General features: G+C 46.2%; 1 protein-coding gene across 2 annotated transcripts in view; it reads right to left on the minus strand.

The window, feature by feature from the left end:
- GAB3 (GRB2 associated binding protein 3) overlaps positions 1–16,257 on the minus strand; it is a 100,605-nt gene that overhangs the window by 11,483 nt on the left and 72,865 nt on the right. The window contains exons 1-4 of one of the 2 annotated variants that reach the window (XM_077826267.1): positions 11,342–11,459; positions 6,886–7,102; positions 3,877–4,352; positions 426–481 (exon numbers count right to left, since the gene is read on the minus strand). In XM_077826267.1, coding sequence (XP_077682393.1) covers positions 426–481; positions 3,877–4,352; positions 6,886–7,102; positions 11,342–11,429 — 837 coding nt within the window. In that variant the 5' untranslated portion in view covers positions 11,430–11,459. Of the gene's footprint in view, positions 1–425; positions 482–3,876; positions 4,353–6,885; positions 7,103–11,341; positions 11,460–16,257 lie in introns of those variants that run through there. The other variant, XM_077826266.1, reaches the window with a different exon arrangement.

The following is a 16,257-nucleotide window of genomic DNA, read 5'->3' on the forward strand; positions in this document are numbered from 1 at the left end:
ATCCCCTTAACCCTAGGAAACACCCCTTCATGCAAGGGCCTCTGTGAAGAGCTGACCTACATGTTCTGCTCTGCTCTGTCTCCAGGCCTGCAGCATAGGGGATGTGTGATCGGAGAGAAGAGGTATTCTAGGAGTGTCAGGAGGGGGACTGCCCAGCGTGCTAAGAGGGACCCCGTAAGGGGCTATGAAAAACCTTAGTACCAGGGCACCTGTGAGGCTTCTCTAATTTATAGCAGGGGCTGGACAAGCCTCCACATACTCCAGATGTAGGAGGTGCAAATGTGATATAAAGCCACCGGTGCCCTCCTCTTCCATTCCTGTGCTGAGCATAGGAGAGGAGTAACAGAGCATCAGGTCACAAGACAACTAACGTGCTTTAGTCTGTTTTGTGCCAGTGTTTAAATATATGCAAATAGAGTACTTACCAAATTCAAACTAAGCCTCTTATCTCGACTTCTGAGAGAGCTTCCTTCCATGTTGGCTGAAAAAAAAATACCCTCCAGTGATTAACAATGTAATTAGCAAAAGGGAATGGAAGCTGAAGGATATAATTCTGGAGCAAGGCATACGGCATTAAAATAATTATGACTTTCTAAAGCTCATGAAATATCTTGCTAGTCTTCGTGAAATGGGAAAACTTGACGAAATACGAGATAAAAAATAACTCTCTATAATTCTATGAGTGGGCAATTTATAATGCTATATTAGTTTTAAGCACATTGAAAAGAAGAAACAGTCAGCACACACCTATAAACCTATTCTGAGTTTTCTCTAATCACATCTAGATAAAGAGTAAGATCCTTGTCTATGAGAAAAGAAGTCAGGAGATTTGAGATTTAATTCCTGTTCTGTCAGCAACTTGTTGTATAACCTTTGGACTTTTCTATATCTCAACTTCCCCATCTGTAAAATGGGGACAATTATACCACAAAGAGGTGCTGGGAAGCTTAATTCATTATTGCTTGTAAAGTGCTCTGAGATCCTCAGACCTAAGGCACTAGGGAAGTGCAAATTATTTATAGATGGAATTCATGATAGTATGCACTATGAGAGGAGAAGTATGTGTTAACGATCAACGATCATAGCACAGAAGTGGTTTAGAATAAATCCACCTCACCAACAAGTGAAAAGGTCTCTGTCACAATGCCTGCTAGTGCAAATTTGGCTTATGACACTTATTGTGTTTTCTTTTTGGTTCTTAATATGTTTTCTTTTCAAAACAGAGGTAAAAGAGGTTGTAAAATGTGTTTAGTGTTGATCAGCAGCTGGACAGAACTCGTGTGATTGTTTCCAGTGCATGGTGGACAGAGGTAGTGCGTCTGTGGAGCAGCAGCAGGACTGGGTGGCAGATTCTGTTAGCTTGGTAAGATTTTGCTCTAAATCTATGGCTGTATATTGCCATTTGCTTTTGGGGAGTTTGTTGACAGAAAAAAAAGGTAACTCGGGAGAGTGGGAGGGCAAATGGCTGCCTCTTTCCACTCAAACCCTTATTTTTCTCCCTATGCTTAAACTGTCCATCCATTTCCCTTTATAGAAAATATCTATAAATGGAGAAATGGGCCATTTCCCCACTGAGATTCTGTAGAGCTTTTCTCTGGAATACCATAAAAAAATTCCATGAGGGTAAATAGTATATAATGGAGTATGATACAATCTGCCTGATGTAGAGTTCTATCCTGTAGTGGAAGTGGGGTTTTTTTGTTTTTGTTTTTGTTTTTTGTAGTGATAACAGTGTAATAGACAATATAAAGATGACAAGACAGAAAGAAACTATCATTGGTACCCAAAATAAACAGCTTTCTAGACAGCTGTTATTAGCTACTTGTACTTTCTCAGTTACACACAGATTTTGGACTTCTGTAAGCGTGTTGATCAGGGGAGTGATTTTTTACCAAAATAGTTACACTGCTACAAGCTATAGTGTGCATACCATTTTAGCACTATAAAAGTGCCTTAGACCAGCATAGATTAGTCCCCTGCGCATAAGCTACACCGATATAAAGCATCTTTATACCTGTACAACTGAGTTCACACTGGGGGGCTGTACTGCTTTACCTATATATTGGGATAGTTAAAGCAGTATGACTTGTATGTGTAGATAAAGCCTATGTACAGACAACTCACCAGGGGTGTGCTCACCTCACCATCTCAACTGGTGAGAAGCTGCTGGGCCATTTGTATGTCTATTGCATGTCTCAATTTTGATTCACACTTTTTATATTTTAAAGTCAGAAACAGCTTCAGCTGCAGTTGGGGTAAAAAAATAAGAAGCAATGCTTATTAATTCATTGCTGCCCCCTGTCAGGCAGAGATAACCTTGCAGCACGTTCACAGAATATGACATTTTGGCACTTAATCCTCTGAAATGCACTTCAGTGTCAATTAGAACGGAGAAATATTAACTATCTCCAGCCAGATTGTGTGTGTGTGTGAGACACGCACACCCCCCCATAAGTACCGAGAACATTTCACAGGCAGCTTTCAGTCATAACTGATTATTAAGAATACTATTTCCAGCTATGGGTGTTTCTTCTAAAAGCTTCCAAGAATTGCTTGAACACTGATAAACAGGGTGGGCAAAACTCTCCACGCTTTGGCTTTTATAAGAGCTAAACACCCTGGCTCTGCACAATGCACGAGTGACAGTTTAAACTGCAGAATAAAGGAAGCCAATCAATAATGCTGAATATAAATACCTGTTGTTGCCTCCACTTAGAAAGTTATGGCTCCTGTACAATACATTTGAGTTTCCAACTAGATATTTTATCTGCTCATTCTGTTCTAAGACGCTGCAGAATACAACTGTATTTGTGTCACACTGTACCATGGCTCACACTTTCTTTCTTGTTTTTTTTCCTTTTCTTTTTAAACAATGTCTCAAGAGCGGGTGAAATTGTCCCGCTCAGCTCCAATGCAGCATAGCATCCTGCTTTATCCCCAGTTTTCCAGGTAGGCTTTATTGAGATGCAGGGACATCAACTGATTCACTTAATATCACACTGGGCATCACTGGTTCATCTGGGATTATGTCCCATTGCCAGCTTCTTCCTGTCTTCCAGTCCTTTGCTCTCTACGTGCTAAGAAACATCCTTCTTCCATGGAGTGTACTACCTGCCGCAGCAGCAGAGGTATTGCACTTAAAGGGGCACTTAACTCGAGAAAGCCTGAATTTTGACTCACCTAAGGATGAAAAAAATTCCAAGAGCCACGTTAAGTGGAAGTTTGAGCTTGGAATTGATTGACATGTAGGCCTAGTTTGGGGGGGGGTGTGTGTGTTAAAAATTAACAACAACACACAAAATCACAAATTGTCACATTCGGGGAGATCACAGCTGTCTGACTGGTACTTACCCTGTTAATTCCACATACAGGAGCAGGTGCTGCTGTATGTAGCTGAGGGATACCACTTCTGACCCCATGTTGCCATGGTACTTGGCATTTATAAATCACCTGTCAGTAACTGACTGAGCTGCACAGTGGCCCTAGAAGTTGGGGATACTAAGGCACAGAAGGGCCCGACTTTCAAAAGTTCTCAGTTCCTATTTAGGTACTTGAATGCAATGGCAAGATTTTCGAAAGTGCTTAGCACCCAGGTCTCAAGGAGAGCTGAAAACCTGGCCACTGCATTCAGGGCTCACCCAGGGTGACTCAGGAGGTCACAGAACCAGGAGGAGAACACATAAGTTTTGCCTCCCACTCCTTCACTCTCACTGGGCAGCACAACCTCTAACCACTGCCACTCGGATCCCACTTCATGCAGAGCAGGAGCCTGTGCACACTCACAAAGGCGTTAGCTTGGCTTTAGGCACAAGAACCTCTTTAGAGGTGATCACACTGTCACGGCACAGTAGCTCAGGAGGGGAAGAGAAGAGTTACCTTTCCAGTGCCGCACGTTATCCAAACTGGACAAGGAGATTCTTCTCGGCACCAAGGCAATCTGAGCCCCGCAGATCCCACCGTGTCCATTCTGAAGAGCCCCGTTGGATGGCTCCTCCCCGCTCCGGTCTGAGAAATGGGTTGGTTTGGGTGGCCGGGGTGGTGGCGTGTTAGACAAAATATCCAGTTCAGTTACGCCATAGGGCAGTGCGGCTTGGCTTTTATCAATCTGAAAGGTTGGTGTTAAAGGAGGCCCTGAGAGCGGAGAGGAGGAGGAGACGTCACTGAACGGCCCGCTAACGTCTATGCTTCTGGGTAGAATCCCATGATTCGCTGGCTGGCCCCCATCCTGGTGCACCACGCCGTTGCCAGATGGCTGTACGTGAAGGGAGGGTTGAGACTGCAAGGCATCAACAAAAACGTCATCTGATGAGGCCTGCTCCAGGGATCTGTCGGAATTTGACCAGCTGTCACATCTGGATAGAAGACAAAGACCAAATTCTGTATCTTCGTTCTACCACTATTGCAAGTGAACTAGTATTTACTCCAGTGAGTTCACACGATACGAGAGGTATACATACATGCCCACTGGTCCACAATAACACAACCAACCCAAGGCTTCATCTGCTTCATACAATTTTCTTTTCTGTGTTTTTAAATTCAAAATCCAGTCTCACCAGATTTAAGACAGTTCTTGAGACCAGCCTCATGCTTTTCTATCCCACTTTTGAAACTGCATATTGATCATTTAATTTCATTCACCCATTGTAAGCACCCACCATGGGAGTGCTGTGTGTATTTGTCTTTACTAATTACTGCAGGAGCCGTTTTCCACAAAGGGTCCAATCCATCGAGTGGCAGATTCAGCCCAATTCTCTCTTTACAAAGGATGTGGTGCTGTACAGAGAGGGGGCATTGGACGTAAGGGGGCCATGCAGCGGGCTCACACACTGTGTGGTGTAGAAACCTGGTCTGATTGAACTCAGCGTGTGGCAGCATGTTGGGGAAACCAGGGCGGAACCAGAAGATCCACTGCTGTGAGGAACCTCCCTTCCACCTTTATCAGGGTAGGGGAGATTACATGAGGCATTTTGTATAGTCTACCCCAGACATCTTCCTGGCACCTGGGCTGGGGTTCTGGGCTTTGGATGTATGCCAAAAGTCTTAAGTGATGTTATGTACATGCTCATCGAGGGGACAGTGTGCACCTTGGGGGTACAGCTCAGAGTAACCTCTGTCATTCACTTTTCCTTCCTATTTATTAAATCCTTGTTCACCAGCCAGATAACAGTCTATAGTAGCAGCCATGATACCAAGTAGAGTCTGATCCTGTTCCCACTGAAGTCAATGGGAATTTTGACCTTTCTGTCAAAGTGACTGGTAGCGTACGTGAAAAGGGAAGACAACTCTTGGGTCACGTTGCTATTGGAGTTTCAACCTCAACATCGTAGCCAAAGAGGATCTACGCACCCAGACTATGGATAAATGGCCTCCACAGCATTATTTCAATAAGTCAAGCAGCATTTCTTGTTGCAGATGCTCCAACCCAAACTGTGGGAGGATTGAGAATATGGTCTTTGGCTAGGGCCTGTACCACCTTTCACTGCATAGCGGATGCTGATGGCAGAATGATGCTACCTAACCAAAAGCTCATTATGGGCTAAATCCTGCCCTCTCCTCCGGGGGTATGGAGAGGCCCCCGCTGCCAGAGAACAGAGGAGGTTCCACTTGGAAGATATTGGGGGCAGGATGAGGGGACTCAGCACAGTGATAATTCTGCAGGGGCTCCTTGCACCCCAGCACACAGAGAGGTTTGGGAGCAGGCTGTGGGCAGCCAATGGATCCCCAGATACAGGGGTCCGCCAGGCTTTTAGCATGTGAAGGGGTAACATGCCAGACACCACGACTACTGCTGCTACTCTGAGGCCTGGGGTAGGAGGCTTTCTCCTCCACGGCCCCCAAGGAGAAGCACAGCCGTTAGTGCTTCCTGCAGGACTGGAGATTGGGTATCTGTATTTGACGTATCTATACATAGGAATGATGTCACCCACCACTGAAGAGTAACCATTTCCAGGGAGACATGCAGCGTGTTTAACGCCACATAGCAACAGTGCCCAGCAGTTAGGACCATGTCAATCAGAGAGGCAAGTTAAGGGGAAGGAATGTTCTTACCTCACCTATAGTGTGTCCTGGACGCTGAGGTTAACAACCGAACTCTGGAAAAGTGCCCAGCCCTTAAAAGCCATTGACCGTCAGAACCCCAGTTTTAAATCCTGTGATCCTGAGAGATGGCACCTCTAGGAGCATCTGGTCCTCTAGCTGCACCCGCCTGGGCCTTGCTTCAGTACAGGCTCAAGGGGGACAGCAAACCCTCAGTACCATTTCCTGAAGCCCAGCCCTTCCTAATGCCATGCTGGGGTGTTGCACCCAGAAGGGGCAGAACGAGCTGAGCTTTTCTTGGTTCTTTAAGATTTCATTCAACCATTTAGAGGAGGGGGACAAAGGGACTAAGGACAAGCCATTTGCTGGGAATACAAACCCTGGAGCATATTTCTGGATGTGCAGCAGCCCCTGCATGCTGCTCTGAGGATGTAAAAGGGCTGTAACCAGCCCCCAGGGAATTTCTTTGGCACAAGAGGGCATGGGGGTGCAGAGCCAGTGCTAAAGCCCCACTCCTCACCCTCTTGCAGCTCACAAGGGGGATGTTGGGAGGAAAGGGTCATGGCTGGAATATGCTGCATATACTATCCAGCTAGTCTCACCTGCAGAAAGGCCCCTATAGAGCTGTGGTAGCCCAGTGCAAGTTAAATCAGCCTCAGGGCTGCTCTAACCTGTGCTTGGGGCTGCACAGGGCCATGGCAACATGAATACGGAAGGCACAAGGGTGGAATAAAGCCGCTTTGCCCCCATCTCTGCTTCCTGTGTCCAGCGCAGGAATGGAGGATGTGGCTCATTGGCAGAGGGACATATCAACTGTAAAATGGCTTTAGCGCACCGCATGCGGTTTACCTGATATGATTGAACTTGCCCGTCTCGCAGTTTGATAGGAAGAGGTAATCGGGCAGGAAGACTGACTCCGACTCACTCCTGGTCTCTTCGGAAGCAGAGGCGTCCGTGGTGGCACTGCCTACAGAGGAGGAGGGGTCTGCGACCCTTGAGGTATGGGTGGAGACGGCTGGCGAGGGCTGGAGGGACGAGGTGGTGTGAGACAGGCTCTCCACAGAATCTGCAATGTAATAGGATTGCACCTTGTGATGGGTTTGCACAGCCGTCCTCCCGCGAGAACGCTGTGCACCCACCCATTCCTTAAGAGCACTGGGCAGTCACAGATCACACCAGGTGTTGATACTGACTGGGAACGCTGCTTCCCTACCCCATAAACAGTATCTGGGGGAGGAGGCCAAGACATTAACTTATGCAACATTCTAGGACGTGCAGTATTTACCCAGTAAGAGACCTTAGGGTCCAAAAAATCAGCGCCAAAACACTCTTCCCACAAACACTCTGCATGGACATTCACTAGAAAGAGTGAACAGGACTAGCGAGCAGGGGATTCCAGGCCAGGGCACAGACCCCAACATCTGTGCTGAAAGGCAGCCCTAAAACACATGCATGTTTGTGCCCATAACAAACAGAATTCAGCAGGTGCCTGCGGCATTTGGAAATCCCTGAGCAAAATGCCGTGTCTCTGCCTCTTGGCAGCCTCACTGTCATTACCACAGTGGTTCCTGAGCTTGGACCCGGTGCTCCCTGTACAGACCGTACAGAGGAGGAGAGCGCTCACGTTCTAACTGTACCGTGCATTACATGTAAGTCACCCCATCCTAACAAGCGATCCTAACAGCCATTTCACAGAATCCATGTGAATGCAGATCCTTCCTCGGCCAGCCCCTGAAGATCCTTTTTATTCCAGGAAAGCATGGTCTTAAACTAGAGGTTAGCCTAAAACAAAACCTCAGATCTAAACTACCCCTGAAACCCTGGGGATATTTGGATCCAAACTTTCTGGCTTCCCCTCACTCTGAATGGCCTGAACCAGAACCCTAGATCAAAACCTTGCTGAACTACAGAACACTGGGGATCCATCCAAATCTTGTGGCTTGGAGCCATCTCTCCTTGAAATCCTTGAATGCTCCCTTTCTAATAGTCTCGGTGCTGCACTCCTCTCTCAGGTCAGGAAGAAAACAAATCGCTTCCTCTGAGGAAAGCACCTAGATGGAGGAGTCGGTTTTATCAAGTATGTTTTTGAACTTCTCTAGCAGAAATAAAGAACCATAAGACCTATTTGAAATTAATGGAGACAAGAGGGGGTTTTCTTCCCACTCGCCAAACCTCTGAGGATGAAACTGATCTTTACTTTCTGCTTGCAGAATATCCAGATTTGTTGCACTGCGGAATTTGTTTGCAGTCTTCTTGTGTCTCTTAATGTTGGACAAAGTCTACATGAGCCAGAGATGTGTTGCAATATGATCAACACAGTTAGGGGCTCAGCAACGTAGCCTACTGACACAGCAGAGATACGCTCTTTTTTCCATGAGCCTCAAGGTATTTGGGAAGTGGGGATTACCAGCACAAGACCTGACGCTTGCATGTGGCAGTCACCTGAACGTACAACGTGCCCAATGCTCTTTAAAATTTTGTATGGAAAAAATCCTAGGCTCCAAAGGGTTAAAGCCAAATCTAAATCACTCAAAAACTGTGGCTAGAGGTAAATAAAAAAAGTCACCCTCCATGAGGACCTACAATTCCCCTAGGGCCCTGATGGGGCAGTATTTGCAGTGCAGCACCCCTAGGAAAATGAAAACCTGGCACCCCCAGGTTGATGATGACTTCTCTTTTCATTGGGCGCTGTGACTTTTTCAGTCTGCCCATGTGATGTGCTTGTGAGCCCCCTGACTGCTCCTCTTATAGAGCCTGATCCTGCACCCATTGAAGCCAATAACAAAGCTTGCGTTGGGCTCAATTCTCCCAGTGCCTGAGCTCTACTTGGGACAGGGGCAGAAACATCAAGGAGACCCTTAGTGGGTGCTACCTGGCCCCAGCATTAGTTAGGGACTCTTGAAAGACTGGGTGCCACAGGCTGACAGATGCCACACCCCTAATGGCAGGGTTGATGCAGAAGCAGCTTCCACAAACTTTATACCAGCACTGGGTTTCCATCCACCACGAAAATTCTCAGCAGGCTGATTATGGCCAGGATCTGGCCACTTTATGCAGCACCAAACAGCCAGAGCAGAAAGTGTGGCCCCTTGATTTCAAAGGGGCAGGATCAGGGCTAGAGTCTCTCCTTCATGCACAGTGTCCTTTGTGTTTTAACCCTTTGGGTACGTTTGAAAATGGAAGTAAATAGCTTAGTGATCGAAGAAGAATGGAGAACAACATAAAGCCGGGTGTGAACCACAACCTAGATACGGCCTCCATCCTCCCCAAACTTTGGGGGAGTTTCGATCTGAATCTGACTCCCGCAATTTGCAGTTTGGGCCCATTTGTAGCTGAGCAGCTTTGGAACAGTCACTGTGAGTTCCCTGTGGAATTTGAACACAATTCCCTCGAGGTTCTGGCATAATTCCTCCTCCCCCTCCCAACAGGCTGTTCTAGAAGATCAGATACATGGGAACTGCTGAAAGTGTCTGAGAAAAAGCCTGAGAGAAACTACAAAAGCTGCCAAAGAGAGAATTATCCTTTTTCCTATCGGGTTTTGAATGTAATCCAGAAATAAGATTTCTGAGTAACTGGTGAGCAATGGAAATCTGAAATTAATTCCAATGATACTGCACTACCCCATAATGGCCACCAGATGGTGTGCATCTTGTTCCAGGACCAATTGTTTTTCTATTATTAGTAGAAAGAAAAGGAGTACTTGTGGCACCTTAGAGACTAACGAATTTATTTGAGCATGAGCTTTCGTGAGCTACAGCTCACTTCATCAGATGCATACCGTGGAAACTGCAGCAGACTCTATATATACACAGAGAATATGAAACAATACCTCCTCCCACCCATTAGTGTTACTCTGATGTTATCAGCAGGTATTTACCATCCAGGACAAAGCACATGTCTCAAAAAACTTACACATTTCATAAATCAGAGCAGCTGTATTCCACCAAAAACCCAGCAACTGATAAATACAGAACGCCACAAGTATGCTTTCAGGGTCCTAAGTATTACTACATCAAGATTCAGTGGTAGCAAGCTTGTCAATTTCTTCGAAGTCCCAATTTCAGGGGCTGCCTGTCAGAAATCCTGAAGACATCTCATTGTGAACAGACATTAAAAGGTGGGCCATCTCCTACTTTGTGGGCTAGATCCTGAGGTCCTTACTCAGATTTTACTCAGTCCTTCGCTGGACACAATTCCAACTGACAACAATATTCTTGTGACATATTTGATTAACGCGTATAGCTTTTAATCTTGCATGCCCCTGGAAAGCTGTTGACAGATGCAGTGTATAAGTGTAAACAAATCAATAAGGACAGAATAAGGATTTGGCCCTGTATACCTTGATGTTCGATAACCTCCGCTCTCCCCCTCACCCCCCCCACACAAACAAACAAAACCCCTGCCATATAATTAGCACAGAAGTACGCTTCCCCCGTGGCAGACTCTGGACCAGCTCCTCAACTGGCGTAAATGCAGCATAGCTCCATTGACTATCTAGTCTAAGAGTACAAAAACCCATTTAGAGCTGCATTTTGCCAGCCTAATACAGAATAGTACCATACTCTATTGAATTCAATGAGACTAAGGAAGTAAGGTAATACTCATACTCAATATCAGTAATGCCAGCAAAATCTGGCCCACAGCAATCAAACAACTACTTACCAATGGCCCCAGTACTGGTACCTTTATATAAAGTTCAGCAATGGAGTTACTGGGGATTTGTGTTTTTCTTTTCAATATTGTGTCTGACAACTATTTCTTCTTGCCGGATTAGGGCCCAATACTATGCACAATTAGGCCCAGACTCAGCAAAGCATTTAAGCATGTGCTTAAATCTATGCCTTTCACATTCACTTGAAATTTAGACACATGCTTAAGTGCTTTCCTGAATCTTGCATCGAATGATTTCGATAGCACTGTTCACAGTACTAAGGGATTACATCTGAAAGTAAGTGTTTCCACGATCAGGCTCTTAAAGCGTATTACATCTGCTGGGTGGTGTTGATGGCCCAAAGCATTACAAACAAGCTAAAGAACTTTTCCAGAAGTTTTACCACCAAGACTCTCTCTACAGGCTCAAATGGTGAACTGAGCTATTCAGACTTTGAATTCTTAGAGGTACATCCTAAACTGTGGCAACTCAAATATATACTGAGCTAATTCTGTGGGAATCTCAGGAAAACGTGTTCATGTCACCATCTGACTGCATCTAAAAAACTGCACAACAAGGAGAAATCAGTGGCTCTCTGGATTAATAATACAAACTCAGAATTGACAGGCACTAATTCCATCTGCAATTCACTACCTTTAGCATCAGAGTTATCCCACTGGTAAAGACTCTTAGGTCTGGAGTACATTGTAGTCACAGTCAACTGCATTGATGGGGGGAACATGGCTGTGCCCTTTCGTAACTTTCGGGTTGTTCTGACATCTGTAGTGAGCTCCCAAGAGACGAGGTCAGCTCTGCAGGCTTTGCTGGTAATAGAATCGGTGTGCATTAAAGTTACACTGCAGCAGCCAGGGAGAAAAAATTACGCATGGCCATTTTCTACAGAAAGAATGCAGAGAATAAGCTTTATGCCGTTTTGCCTCCTCCCACCCCACCCCAACAAGACAGCGAGCTGACTCTGCTGCCAAAGTAATTGCTTCATTTAGTGCTAATTGCCCCAAAGAAGAGCTGGGGAGTGGGCAGCGGGGTGGTTGTGTGTTTTGAATGTAGCACCATCCAGTTTGGATTTGGGCTCTGTATATTACTAAGAGGTAACAGAGCAGCACCGTTTTGCAGAGGAGTTCATTTGCAACTTAAGTGATGGCAAGGACTAAAAACCCAACCTCTGCAGTGCAGTAGATCCTGGAGGACTGATCTCTCCATTGCACGCTTAGCTGGGTGATCGCCCTTCAACATATGTGCATAACTCACCTCAGTGGAGGTTCTTTGCCCTTCATTTGCTGGTTCAAATCCTGTCTAGAGACTGAAAGTCATTACCACTTGACGGCTGTTTGGGGATGGAGGTGAAATGACTTCAGCGTTTCAGGCAGGTGTCCCCATCACAGCACACACCCAGCCAGGTTCCATGTTGGCCGCATCAGCAGAAAAGTCAAGGAGATGAAAATACCCTCCCACAATTTGTGGCAATGGACCAGACCATGGCATTAAAGAGGCCCCGGGTCATGCTGCCCCCAGGTGAGCTCAGGGAGGGATTAGTCCCTTCCAGCGGGAGTAGTCCCTGCGTTCTCCAGTAAGCACTGCGAGGTGCCTTGACAATTCCCCTCGTGCCCACACAAGGACCAGAGCCATCTAGTCCGATGGGGGTAAGCTGGTTGTGCTGCTGCCTATACCATCCCATGCTGGTTGGCGGGGGGAGGGGAGGGCTGTTTTGTGGGGCACCCATTTTGCATGAGCACTAAATTCACATGGAGAAAAAGGAAAATAAGGATCCCTCCCACGGAGATGAAACCTACCCCTGCCCTGACACACACACAAAGGGAAGAACAACCCCTTTGGGGAGGTGTCTTCAACAACAAGGTGTTAGGCTGGAGCCTGAGAGGTTCTGTGTAACCCACCCTTCTCTGTCAATGGAGGTTGTAGGTTCTCAGCCCCGCTCAGGAACTGCCCCTGCCTGACTATTCTGTGTTTTAACCAGAGAGAAGTGACTGCTACCACAACAGCTGCATTGCCAAGGCACTTGTCAGAGTTACAAGAACAAACCACACACAGATACAGCGGGGAGCTGCACACCAGACAGGTTTATATTTTTCAAGGAAAGGATGGAAGTTCCCAGGCTGAGTCTGCAGTCAAAGCAAGAGCGGGTGGGGCCAGAAGGCACTTCAGAGGCACTAATTAGCTAGTCCTCATCACACCCTAACGAGTATCATTTCCGCTGCACAGAGGGGAACCTGAGGCAGAGAGGTTACTTGCCCAAGCATTCAGATACTCACCGTCAGAGTTCCTGGCTCCCAGTCCTCTGCTCTCACTGCTCACTTCTCAAGTCTGACTTGCTCATTTCACTAGTTTTTCACTATTTTACTAGTTACCTGCCACAAACGTCATGTCTCAGCAGCACCCACAATGGAAATGTAGTATATACTTTATTAGCTGGAATAAAATAATTCCTCCTAATATCCTGATGATCAATCGCTAGCTAAAGGGAGCTGAGGACAAATATATTTATTCGCTAGAAGTCAATTATTCAGCTTGGCCAGCATGATTTCAGAAATCAAAATGTGACAGCAGGGATCCCTCAGGGTTTGCTCTCTTATGGAAGCCAGGGGCTTCTCCCTGGATGGCCCATATGGAGGACCTGGGTATCAGCCCTTTGCCTCCGGAAAGGACGGTATGAATCCAGCAGATATTTCTGACTTGTTCTGGCTGGCTTTCCATTAGCATTAAGCCTTTTCGTTCAAGCATGTTCCATTGCACTTCCATTTCCAGATTGACTCTCTTCTGTGTACTTGGGCTACCCCACTTTCTCCTATTTACAGATAATTTACTGTACAATTTCCCCAATAAACTCCAAGCATGACTTCAAAAAGATAGAAAGACTGTATCCCCAGACACTTTCTAATAATGGCTCCTTGAGTCATTATTAATTGGCTGGTTTTTTGTAGGAATTGCGGCAGGTCTGAAAGAGGAGTGCATAGCACCTTATGGATCACTTCAGGGAGGGTGTTCCATGCCTGGAGGGGTGTCCTGGAAGGAGGCACAGAAATGTCTTTGTGAGGAGCTAAGAAGGGGGCTGATGAGGCTGGCATCATCTGCAGACCAGAGGAGGTGGGGGCAGGGCAATAAGACACAGGAGCACACAAATAGGGAGGTAAACGTTATGAACGATAAAATTACACACAAAAAATTCGAATTGTTTTTTTCAGGGGGTCATGGTGGCTAGCCAGCTGGATATGAGCTCCCATGAGCTAATGCAAACCTTGGATGTATAACAGGGAATGTAGAGTAGGAGTACAGAGGTTATTTTACCTCTGTATTTGGCACTAGTGAGACTGCGGCTGGAATACTGTGTCCAGTTATGGTGCCCACAATTCAAGAAGGATGCTGATAAACTGGAGAAGGTTCAGAGAGACAAACCCTAAGAATGGTCAAAGGATTAGAAAACATGCCTTATAGTGAGAGACTCAAAGAACTCAGTCTATTTAGCTTAATGAAGAGAAGGTTATGGGGTGACTTGATTACAGTCTGTAAGCACCTGCATGGAGGAATATTTTGAAATACTTTGAGCTCACCTGTGCAAGGCAGCAAGCCCAGGGATTTCACTTATGGGGTGGGGAGTAACACAGCGATTGCCAGGTGATTGCCTTTGTAAGCAAGGAGCAGATTAGTCACACTCAATGTGAAATGTTACCAGGGGCACATGGAGGAATTTGAAGAGAGAATTCAAGATGAAAGGTCCCTCCTGGGCTGAGGAGCTCCCTGCCAAGATGCAGCCTGGAGGAGTTTTTATTGCAGAGTTATAATCTTTGAAAGTACGGCTTGGTAATGGGAAACCCTAAACAACCTTAACAGGTTCTCCGATGAAATCCTGTTAGATTGTATTGCTCCAGTTAACCATCCTTTCAGCATGCATGCCACATGGGGCATGTTGTGCTTCTCTGCTGCCTGGTCCCCTCTTCCTCCTCTCTTCTTGCATGGGCTTTTCTGCTCCTTGGTTCCTTTCTTTCCTGGACATGCTGCCCAGCCACGTGGTCCTTTACTTCTTTTGCTTCCCTGGATGCCTTCCTTGTGTAAGCAGCAAGGCTGGCTCCTGCTTGTTCCCATCTGATTTTGTAGTTCTTCTTTGCCTGGCAGCCTGTAAAAGCTGCTGGGAACAAAGATGAGAGCCAGCACCACATGGCCAATCAGCAGTGAATTTATGGGTCACCAGCAGGTGCTTTGTGGACCACAGTTTGCAAACACCTGGTGTACAGCAAAAGGGTGACTCAGCAGCAAGTGGGGTTAGAGTCCTCTCTCTGGGAATGGATCCTGCCCTTCACGGTGATGGGACTTGATGACCTGATAGGTTTTCTGTGTTCCTACACACTGGTACCAGCGTACCCTATCCATGCTGTACCAGCACAGGCATCTGTGGCCTGTGATAGGGAAACAAGGCTTGTATAATCTGTCTGTTTAGGTTTTTATACTGTGCCCACCACTGTGGTAATGCCTTAATTATTTCTCCCTGGCCCATTGTAGGCAGTATAGGCAGAAGTGCTTCCAAGGGAGTTCTGTCCTGTGCTTCTCAGCTATTCCGGGCTGGGAGCAGGCTGTTAAAGAGAGGGAGTAGGGAAATACTGGTGTGGAGTCTCGCAACTCCAGCTGGATTCTGCTAGAGCAGAAAAGGGTGCAAAGCAGAAACACGATGGAGGATTGCACAGTTCCTTCTCTAGCTGCCATTTCCTAGTGTAACCAGTAAGTGGCATGGTTTCTTGGGTTACTCAAATGTTGCAGCCTGAACACCCTTGCCTGGTAAACCCTTCCCGACAGCTATGCACACAGGTGCTTCCTGACATCTATTTGGAACTTGCATTTCTCTTCGCTTACTCTTTGCTGTCCCTCTCTGTGTTGACCGAAAACAGCTACTTGCGGTGGACCCTGTGTAGGGCTCTCAAACTGTAATTCGTGTCTGTCCCATCTTGGCTGTAGAAATGCCAGATTAGTGGCTCTTTGATCATATGAGCCTGGCTATTAACCCCAACTCTTCTCCATCTGAAGGGGCTAATTCGAAGCACAAGAGCGCTGGGCATATGGCTTAGTCACTGGGTAAACCTGCCACTACCCTTTTGCACCCATCATGCACAAGGAATCTGAAATTAGATTCTGGCCTGACAGTCACAAACAAATGAAAAAGGTACATGGATTAAGAATGATCGGTTAGCTACATAATATTGGCTTGGATATTAATTTTTAATGCACTGAAAAGCTTATTAGAATTTCCCACAATTGACTTATCTTTGATATGATGATTCACTCCTGGGAATATTTTTACACACAAGACTTCAAGTCATAAAAGCACATGGCATTTCACAGCTCTGTTCTCTTCTTATATTCATGTTTAATGGTAATTTGTTGAAATTTACAGACACTTTGGGGATTTAGATGCTTCTAGTAAGCATGAGTAATCAGCAGCTGTTTAAAAGTTGATGTACAACCTATGCAACTTTATAGACTTGGTGGCAAACTGGACCAGAATATAACCCTGAATCCACCCCTTCCCCAATCTTCATCAGACCACC

This window comes from Eretmochelys imbricata, chromosome 9 (genome assembly GCF_965152235.1).
Source record: "Eretmochelys imbricata isolate rEreImb1 chromosome 9, rEreImb1.hap1, whole genome shotgun sequence".
NCBI classification, from domain to species: domain Eukaryota; kingdom Metazoa; phylum Chordata; order Testudines; family Cheloniidae; genus Eretmochelys; species Eretmochelys imbricata.